The following is a 9,347-nucleotide window of genomic DNA, read 5'->3' on the forward strand; positions in this document are numbered from 1 at the left end:
CTTTTGCAGGTGAGAAGATCTAGAGAGACATTAGTCCATCAAATTCAATAACATTGTAAAGCCTAAGAAAATTTGTTTTGACATTGTTGCAAGTCATGTCATCAAATTGTACTATACACCAAAAGTTTTCAAAAAATAATAATAATAACTTACCATCTTCTGTAACATATGTACATCTAAAATCAACTTGGTTGGATTGGCAGATGGTAACAAGTCCTCAAACCTTCTCATCATTTTCTGCTGTCAGGATCAAAGCCAGAACTCTTCAATTATTCATCTCTGATATTTGCTGCAGTCATCAATTTGAGCAAGTACATAATGATACTGCAAAAGAAGCAAGCCAATCAATCTTACACTTACACCTTAATATATGAAATGTGGTCACAGAAAGTAAGAAATGCAGTTTCTGTTAACTATTGCTCTCTCCATGAGATCAATGGTTTTCCCACTAGAAAACATTACTCGAACAGGAAGAAATGAAACTAAACCAAAACCACTATCTTTTTTCTTTTCTGATCATCTATTGTAATAGAATTATCAAATCATAAAACTCCAGGACTCATTTACAGATATGATATCTTATCCTTGCAAGGTTTACCAAAACTATCATTCATTTTTACCATCAAGAAGTTAATGAGTAATTTAAAAAGAATTCTGATTCAACCTTATCTCGAGTCTAGGAATGAATGTTGGGAAAAGTCCAGAGCAAGAAGCCACCCTGCAAAGAAAAACTCAATGATATACAACAAATCCCATCACTGCCATCTCAAAACCCTCTTTCTCTTTTCTAATACTTTGCATAACTAACAAATTCGCTCCCAGATATGGGTTAGTTCAATCAATTTTCTTCTTATAACAGAAGAAGAAATCTCAAAAGTAACTGAAAAAATTACTTATAATCCTGAATAAATGCTGACATAGCAATTTTCTTCGACTTGTTGCTTTCATTAGTGGTCCACTCCACTGGGCGTATAAGCAACTATCAAATCCACCATTAAAATTATTGAATCATCGCTATAAAAAGGAAAAATCTCTGCCAATGGTTTGAGCACATCATAAATACCAACAAATTTCAAAAATAAAATAAAATTCTGAACAATTTTCTAATATTATGCGAGATAATTGGACACCACCAAAAACAAAAATTTCTAAGCACGTTCGCACCAGTTAATTAATAAAAGATTAACCACTTATAAATATGGTAAACTTTATGAAATCCCCTGAGATTTGATCAAAGTAATTTTACTTTCTCAAGAAATTACAAAAACCGCAAAAACTAACCCACCTTTGAAGTGGAAGCTATGAAGCCACTGATTCAGCAACATTCAAAGACAAAGCGAATGCAAGATGCGAAAGGAAGAGAGAATGGCGACTGTAATGTACGCGCTACACCAAACGCCGACGGCGAATAACAGATTGAAGAAATTGGAGAAAGTCATTGATTCGACATGTAAAAACTGATAATAATCTCAATATAAAAATTAAAAAAATAAAAATGAAAAATTTATTTCGAAAGAAACGAAACAGAGTTGAAGAATGAAGGTGAAGTAGAAAAAAAGCAACGTCGAGTAGTAGTTTTTTGGTTCTGTTACTTTTTGGTAAAGGTAAATTGGTTCTGTTATTTATCATATTACCATATATTTTTTAAATAGTATTAAATATTTATTATACCTTTAAAATATAAAAATATTTAAAATAAAATTTTAAAATATAATAATTAAATTATTAATATTTTATTATACAAATAAAAAAAATTAATTATAAATTTCATCATTAATTTAATTAAAATATTATAAATTATAACTCTTTTAAAATTTAATAAGATACAAATTATATAATTATATATAAATCTAATTGTTGATTTTAAATAATTTTTTTAAATCAATCGGTTTATCTAGTTTGATCGAATTTTAAATAAATCAATATAAATAAATCTAATCGAATTATAAAATCAGACTAAATTGTAAACTAATTTACAGTTTAACTAATCGATCTGATCTGATTTTAAAGACATTTGGTATTAGTTGTATGTTTCGGGTGTTTTTCTTTATTATTATTATTTTTTAATGTTGAGTCAATTAAAAAAATTAGATGAGTGAAGACTTGAGGGTGTAGGGTAATTACCAAGTCAAGAATTTGAAGAAAGGCTTTGGAATTGGCCTATTTCTTGCGCCTACCAATTGAAATATTTTAACAAATTTACTAAAGAATAGATGCTTTTGCATACTATGACTCAATTGATTTTTTCTTCTTAGGGTTAAAGAAAGGGAAGGGGTTTATGGAATAATAATGAAATTACGTGTATATATTTTTAATATATTATTATATAACTGAATATTATTTTATTATTAATTTAAAATTAATTAATAATATGATGAATATTATTTAAATATATAATTAAATATCCGAAACTAAACGCACAAAATTTTATTGCGAATTTTGTATATACAAAATTCCTTGACTTTATGCATTTATAAAGCCTAAATAACATGATCTCCAAGACCAAGATTTTGTGGCTGACGACCCAAAGCCATTAATTTTAGTAAATTATGGCCCGGGAGAAGCCCAAACCAAGAACGGCAGCAATTCTAGGCTTCCAGCTTTTTCAGCTTTACTTCTTTCTCTTTTCCTTTGGCAAGCAGACGACGATGTCCCTTCTCTGAAACCTTGGAGCTTCAAAACTAGCTGGGTAATCTTCTTCTTCATATCCGAATTCAACAACTGTGTTTTTTATGTTTATTAAGTTCATTTTCTTATGGGTTAATGGTTGGTTGTTTCGGTTTTCTGGGTAGCGGAATTCCATACTTTTTCTACTTTGATGTTTAATGTTTTTGTTACAGTAACAGGAAGTTTTTGTGATTAAATAAAATAGTGAATTTTAGCTTATTGAGTTCTCCCAATTATGTGCCCGCCCAATTATGTTACTGCTTATTACTCTTATGTGAAATTTATAGTTCTGTTTTCTTATTTTTAGTTATGATTGTAAAGCTTTGTTTCTATTAGTTGTTCAAATGCTTTCATGTAGGATTTGTTGTTGGGTCAAAGTGTTCTGAGTGAGAACTGTTGAAGATTGCAAGAATGGCTCAGTTGTTTTTGTCAATGCCTAATTGGGAAGATGATGGAGATGTTGACTCTACCAAACTGATAATATCTCTTTTGAATGAATTGGAATCTGTTTTCTGGTCTCTGATAAATTCTGGAGGGCGGTCAGAGGCTCGACTATGGCTTTGCAACACTATATCTGGCATAAGTTCTATCAGTGGTGACCAGCAGTGTGAGCTATTTGTGAATCTCTTAAGGTCGAAGCGACTGAGTCAAGGCGTGGCCTCACAACTCTTGCAAATGATATTTGAGAAGAGGCCTTATAAAGCCGGCTGTGTCTTGGCCAAGAAAAGTTACATGCTTGAGAAGTTCTTTCAAGGTATGGCAATTTGTTTACTTCAACACATTTTATTTGATATTAATTCCTATAGGATGAGACATTTTATGGATTTCTGACTGTGCCACTATTTGAACAACACAGGAAATCCAAGGCGCATACTTCAATGGTTTTCTAATTTTTCTGATAGTGGAGGATTGGGACACCAAAAAGGTGCAAAGGCGTTATCCCAATTTGCTTTTGTTAATCGAGATATTTGTTGGGAGGAGCTTGAGTGGAAGGGAAAACATGGACAATCACCTGCAATGGTAGCTACGAAGCCCCATTACTTTCTAGATTTGGATGTCCAAAGGACCATAGAGAATTTCCTTGAATATGTGCCTGAATTTTGGTCATCCAGTGAGTTTGCAGAGTCAGTAAAAGATGGTGAGATCTTGTGCATTGATACAAAATTCTTTATAGAAATGTTTCATAATTTGATGTATAAAGAAGATGCAAGAGATGTATGGGAAGTTATAAACGAGTTTCTTGTAGAGGAATCGTTCTCATCCTTATGTCAGCGTCTTCTTATTATCCTTGAAGAGCATGAATTCTGCATTTTCCTGGAGTTGCTGCGTAAATATATTAACCCAAGAATGGAACCTAGGGATTTTGGTACCACTTCTTACTGGCTCGAGATTATACTTTCTAGGTGCAGTGATTGTAAATCTATTGATCAGCTACTTTTGTTAAATGCTGTTATCAATCAAAGACGCCAGCTTCTTGGGTTTTTAAATGATGGTGAATACCAGGACGAACATGAAAAAATTAAAGATATTGTATTACAAATTAGTTCAGCTTCTCTCAAAGTCAACAGTTTGTCTATGATTTTAAAGGAGTGCTTAAGGTTAAATACAATGGAAGCAATTAAAATAATAGGACTTAATTCTTGGGTCATTTATTCTAGGTTATCTGAGGAAGGCTGGACTATTGAGTCATGGGAATCATTGTTTGTGAGCAGTGGAATACAGTTTCGCAAATCTGATAAATATGTATTGCTAAAGCATGATGAATTGTCAGAAGAAAGTAGGTCAGACTTGGATAATATAATGTCAAATAGAAGTAGGCGCAAGAAGAAGAAAAAAAATAGAAAGAAACGAAGAAGGAATTATCATGATGATGATGAAAGTTACGACAATGAGCTGATGGATTTTGATACCTCAAATAGTGGGCGAAATTTGCAATCTGGGGCTGTTAGCTGGTTGCTCTCCACTGATGGATTTTCTGCATCATGGACTAGTGTGAGTTTATTACTCTTTTATCTTAACTTTTGAAGCTTCTTTCATTGAAAAGAAAGTTCTTAGTTCTTGAATCATGAGAATTTCTGTGCTACAAAACTAGTTCTTCTTATGAGCTGAGGATGCATGTTTGTCATACATAGTGATGAAATGAAAATTTTGTAACCAGTTATGGTTTTCTTTTACAAGCTTTTCCTAGTTTACAAACTTTAATCTTTTATCAATCAAGTCTGTGAAAATGTTTACTGGTGAATTTGACATATTACTCTATTTATTGTGGTTTTCTTGTATATGTGATGTGTATGATGGATATTCATACGTTTGACTGTGCTGCAGATAGTAATATAAGTTCTTTTAGCCTATAAACCTTTATCTGATTATTGCAATGTTTTGTAGGCGGATTTACCAGAACATCTGTCAAAGCATTGCTTGGCTACATGGATGAAGTGGCTTGTTAACAAGTGGAGCAACATGGATTAATATTCTTGGATTAGATTTACCATGTCTCTACTGGTAGCTATGGACTTCGGTGCTTCGCATATCTGTGAAGACTGAAACTTGTCTTTGGGCACATTCTTGATATTTGATCGTTATCTTTACCCTTAAGATATGACTAATCACGTCATTTTTTTCAGAGTTCTCAAGGACTTTTCAATTGGTGAGGAAATTCTTCTAGACAGATACTTTTATCTGGCTTCAACTGATAAATTTCAAGAACTACTCATGGTTGGAAATGGTTTGTAAACACATTATCAGATGCAGCTTCATCTGAAACTCTCGATCAAATTTTGACAGCTTGATAGGCCAAGAAGGATACATATGCAACATAAATTTGATCTGATATGCAGGTTGATACAACAGCATGGCATCAAACCATTTGCAATCTTCAGTAGTTGCCAATCCATGCGATGTAAAATCCAGCCAAGATCCCTAAGGTTTTTCGTCTTTAAATTTATATCCGAACAGATTTCCATGTTCACTTGAGAAATTTAAAAATTGTCTTTTTCTTTTTTGTGTTAGGATAAAGGATGATAGAGTATTTGGTGAACCTGGTTCCATCATTTTCAACTTTGATGCCTCAGCTATGTAATTTTGATATATACATTCATTTCAGTCATGGAAAATGCGTTTCTGTTTTCACATGTTCACCAATAATCCTTAAAACTTCTGTTAATACAGATGAGAATGAATGATAAATTTGTTATGCTCTACAAGTTTGAGAAAAATCATATAATTAAATTGGAATCATTATATGGTCCCACTCCAGCTTTGAATCCTATGAAATCCTCTGAAGAAAGAGTTGGAAAGTTCTTAATTCTGAAAGCAAAGAGTACTCGTTTCCATGTTGCTCAGCAAGTTTGGGGATGGTCATATGCTAAAATTGATCAGTCATTAGTATCGATTCAATTGTTTTGAGAGCTTGGGTATAGAAAAACCACACCTAGACTGATTTAAATTTACAGGACCTGCATCAAACCCTTTGCAAATCGAGATGACAGTAACAACAAAGAGGCGTTAAAGAACATAACTATTTGCAGATCATAAATTAATCACAATGCAAGAATTTCGTACATGATTGTGAGTATCAATTTATTGCAGATCAAATTTACAACACAGTGACCCTAACAGGATCTCGGCAAGCATGGTTTTCATGCAACCATAAAATTGAAGCATTGTTACCATGAAGCCCTACCTACAAGAAAAGAAATTCAGGTTAACTAGATGGAGCATTTAGTTTTTGAATTTCCAAGCTTAATATATGAATATTCTTCAGTTTTTGTGTTAATCCAGGGTGTAATGTACACATTGACAGAACACGTACCTCGGGATGAATAAGCTGGCAAGCTAACGTATTTGGGACATGAGCTTTTTGAGGCAGCACAACGCCGGAACTGAAATAATAAGAAACATTCAGAACACATAATGACTTGAAAAGTAAGCTCAAACAGAGCATTAGATAATAGAATGGACTTTTTTAGCACAAACAATCAGCTTATTTTACTCTGTCTATAATGAATGCTTAACAGGTGTTCTTCTCCATCTTGGGTCAATTTAATCATAGGACAGAATGAAATCCCAAGAATCTCAGAGGGCAGAGCCCAGATCTTAATTAAGCTAGTTATTTGACATAATGGTAGATTCTAACCTTGAAATCCTTATAAAAGCACAAATGAAGTTCCTCCACAGCACCTTTCGAACAAACAAGTTTAGGTGTTGTATGGAAAGCATTCTGAATGGCAGAGATAATGCCTCCAAGGGGATACTTCTCAGTATTAGAAGGAACATATCCAGCTTCATTCAATACTTTCTGAAATCACGTTTCCACAAACAAAAAGAAACATATATGCACATTAGTTAAAACAATTGAATACCATGAACATTTCACCCCATCAATTCCAATATAAAATTAGATTATCAACAAGATAAACAATTCAGTCAGTCCAACAAAATTACTTCAGTCAAAATAGCTTAGACTGAAGAAAAGTTAAGAATTGACGATAAAAGTTCTTCAGACTTACTGTGACATTATATTTAAAGTACACATTGAGGGTGGTTAAAAAGTAACTGTATTCATCTCGAGTGACAGGAAAACTACAAGTTCCGTGCTTCTCTGAAAGAGAAAATGAAAACCAGAAGCAGCACAATTTATAATCCAGTCCAAACCAAAAACAAAATGTAGAAAATGAAATGTACTATCAACAGTATCATGAAACAGGAAAAAAGCTAAAGATGATTACCCCACTGCCAATGCATATCCCAGAATTCATCCATGATAAGAACACAATAACAAAGAATTGTCAATTCTGAAACATGGTGAGGAATGATTTAGAAACAAATAAAAGTTTAAAAAATTTATACAACCTCATGAGCCCAAAATGACCCTTTTCCACTGTAGCAAGTTGATGATGAACCACAACTTAACGATGGCCAATACTTCTCTAAGGCACCAAGCAATGTTGAAATCTACAAATTATATCAACCAGCATAGATGAGGCATCCAAGGAGATTACTACAACTTCTAAAATATAATGCACAACTAAGGGCAGAACTTCATTCAGAATTATGAAAATTATGTCAGAAAGTTCTACTATGAAACATCAGTACAATTGAATAAAACTGACCTCTTTTTCATTGAAATTAGTTCGCCTACAACAGGCAGGCCAAGTCCCATCATTGTAGTCAGGCCAGAGTCCATCTTCCACACAAGTATTAGAAGATCAGATTAGCATATATTTTCGTAAAAACAGATTTATCTACGCAACAACCAATTACAAAACCCAGCTGAACAAACAATGAATGTAATTCCATTGTATTAAAGAAAAAAGAACAGGTTTTAAAAAGGCACCAAAGAAGCCATCCACAACCTCTTGTAAACTTCATTGAATCACATTATCAATATTAAATATCTCATTCACAGCCATGTACTTACGGATTGTAAATTCAGTCGGCGAATTTGATCTGGAAAAGGAAAAATAAAAAATAATTGTTGGTAAGTTTCCATAGCTATGTCTGCCAAGTTTAAGTTTGACTTGTATAAAAAGAATCATCATATCATCCACAAAAAAATGTCATAGAAAAGTCTCCAATATACTAAAAAAAGTGAGCTGAAGACCTGTTCACCACATATAAGTTCAACCAAAAAACATCATTTTAATACAAAAGTCTATATAATTTGACTGAAAAATCACATCACAGCCCAGCAAAGGAGCAAAGGAGCAAAGACAAGCTCACTGCACAAATGAACCAACAAATTTGACCCTTTTCAGCTTTATCTCTAATAAATGTTTTCACTTCATAATCACTCTAATTCATAGAAAAAAAATTTATTATAATGAAACTTTCGGAAACTCTTTCTTAGAACAGCCACATAAAATGATGGCATGACACAAAAACTTGAACTTGAACTTGTTCTCAGCAGCAAGCTAAAAAAATAGCATGAAATCTGAAGCGTCCAAGGTAAGATCCACTTAGGTCAACAGATATCATACACATGATTTAAAAAAACCCATCTATAAAGCAATGAATTAAGCAAATTAAAGCAATGAATCAAGTAAATTAAGCAAATTTTATCCAAATTGAATAAGAAGAATAAAGCGAGGAAAGGGTACCCGCGACAACAAGCATTGGAAGAACAGCAACGGCGAGTACGGCGACAGACAGTGCCAGGCCATTGAAGAGCCAAGTTGAAGTAATCGAACTCCCTCTGATAACCAAATAGTACTCCTCGTCCGTCTCTTGTTCCGTCGACCTCCTCAATCTTACAGAACGACGCCGTAATTGCCAAAACAACCGCCAATAATTGAACCGGAGAAAGAGACAGAGAAGCCATTTTTTTTAATTTCTTTCTTTCTTCCAATGCCCGTCTGGTCAGAGAAATGGTTTGTTTATAGAGTGAGAAAACGTAAAGGGGCGGTAAGGATAGAATCGTCATTTGACAGTTACGCTTTATTGTTCATCGTGTAGTTCTTTGTGATGTGGGCTTTTTTTTAATTTCACTAGTCTTTTGTTTTTTTAATTTCACCGGATCTTCCTTATTGAGTGTTTAGAATATGCCTTTCTTTCTTTAACCAACTTATTCCTGACACCAAGACCAAGATAAAAAAGGTAACTTAATTTTGCAGTCACAATCACGTGGCACGAAAAGAATTTATCAATTTAAAAAGGCCAAACTACTTTTCACACCCAAAGTA

General features: G+C 33.3%; 2 protein-coding genes and 1 long non-coding RNA gene across 6 annotated transcripts; 1 reads left to right on the plus strand and 2 right to left on the minus strand.

Annotated features, from left to right (window-relative positions):
• Positions 1–18: 18 nt before the first annotated feature.
• LOC123196972 lies at positions 19–1,567 on the minus strand. Its single transcript, XR_006497765.1, has 3 exons — positions 1,286–1,567; positions 665–718; positions 19–324 (listed from the first exon to the last, which is right to left on the minus strand). It is a non-coding gene; the product is annotated as an uncharacterized LOC123196972 (long non-coding RNA).
• Positions 1,568–2,518: 951 nt separating this feature from the next.
• Positions 2,519–5,798, plus strand: LOC123196307. 4 transcript variants are annotated; one of them, XR_006497683.1, is made up of 5 exons: positions 2,519–2,689; positions 3,026–3,421; positions 3,524–4,659; positions 5,053–5,591; positions 5,677–5,798. XR_006497683.1 is itself a non-coding variant. In XM_044610281.1 (4 exons), exons 2-4 carry the CDS (start codon positions 3,079–3,081, stop codon positions 5,134–5,136), a joined length of 1,563 nt encoding a protein of 520 aa, XP_044466216.1. In that variant the 5' UTR covers positions 2,519–2,689; positions 3,004–3,078; the 3' UTR covers positions 5,137–5,798. The 4 variants fall into 4 exon arrangements, 2 of the variants coding, with proteins under 2 accessions (XP_044466216.1, XP_044466215.1); XR_006497684.1 differs by having other exon boundaries at positions 5,053–5,200; positions 5,292–5,798; XM_044610281.1 differs by having other exon boundaries at positions 3,004–3,421; positions 5,053–5,798.
• A 373-nt stretch (positions 5,799–6,171) lies between these two features.
• On the minus strand, positions 6,172–9,037 carry LOC123196308 (ribonuclease 2). The gene is made up of 9 exons (XM_044610282.1): positions 8,766–9,037; positions 8,087–8,115; positions 7,779–7,852; positions 7,519–7,620; positions 7,395–7,398; positions 7,176–7,267; positions 6,803–6,964; positions 6,479–6,548; positions 6,172–6,349 (listed from the first exon to the last, which is right to left on the minus strand). Exons 1-9 carry the CDS (start codon positions 8,984–8,986, stop codon positions 6,333–6,335), a joined length of 771 nt encoding a protein of 256 aa, XP_044466217.1. The 5' UTR covers positions 8,987–9,037; the 3' UTR covers positions 6,172–6,332.
• Between the last annotated feature and the right edge of the window lie 310 nt (positions 9,038–9,347).

This window comes from Mangifera indica, chromosome 14 (genome assembly GCF_011075055.1).
Source record: "Mangifera indica cultivar Alphonso chromosome 14, CATAS_Mindica_2.1, whole genome shotgun sequence".
Taxonomy (NCBI): Eukaryota; Viridiplantae; Streptophyta; class Magnoliopsida; order Sapindales; family Anacardiaceae; genus Mangifera; species Mangifera indica.

What these genes read in the sequence shown, in the direction of transcription:
- LOC123196307 (XM_044610281.1), top strand. Translation starts at nt 3,079, where the DNA reads ATGGCTCAGTTGTTTTTGTCAATGCCTAATTGGGAAGATGATGGAGAT. An exon ending in GCTTGAGAAGTTCTTTCAAG is followed by an intron (nt 3,422 to 3,523) that starts GTATGGCAATTT and finishes TGAACAACACAG; the next exon opens with GAAATCCAAGGCGCATACTT. An exon ending in TTTCTGCATCATGGACTAGT is followed by an intron (nt 4,660 to 5,052) that starts GTGAGTTTATTA and finishes AATGTTTTGTAG; the next exon opens with GCGGATTTACCAGAACATCT.
- LOC123196308 (XM_044610282.1), bottom strand. Translation starts at nt 8,986, where the DNA reads ATGGCTTCTCTGTCTCTTTCTCCGGTTCAATTATTGGCGGTTGTTTTG. An exon ending in GCCGACTGAATTTACAATCC is followed by an intron (nt 7,853 to 8,086) that starts GTAAGTACATGG and finishes CTTGTGTGGAAG; the next exon opens with ATGGACTCTGGCCTGACTAC. An exon ending in CTAATTTCAATGAAAAAGAG is followed by an intron (nt 7,621 to 7,778) that starts GTCAGTTTTATT and finishes TATAATTTGTAG; the next exon opens with ATTTCAACATTGCTTGGTGC.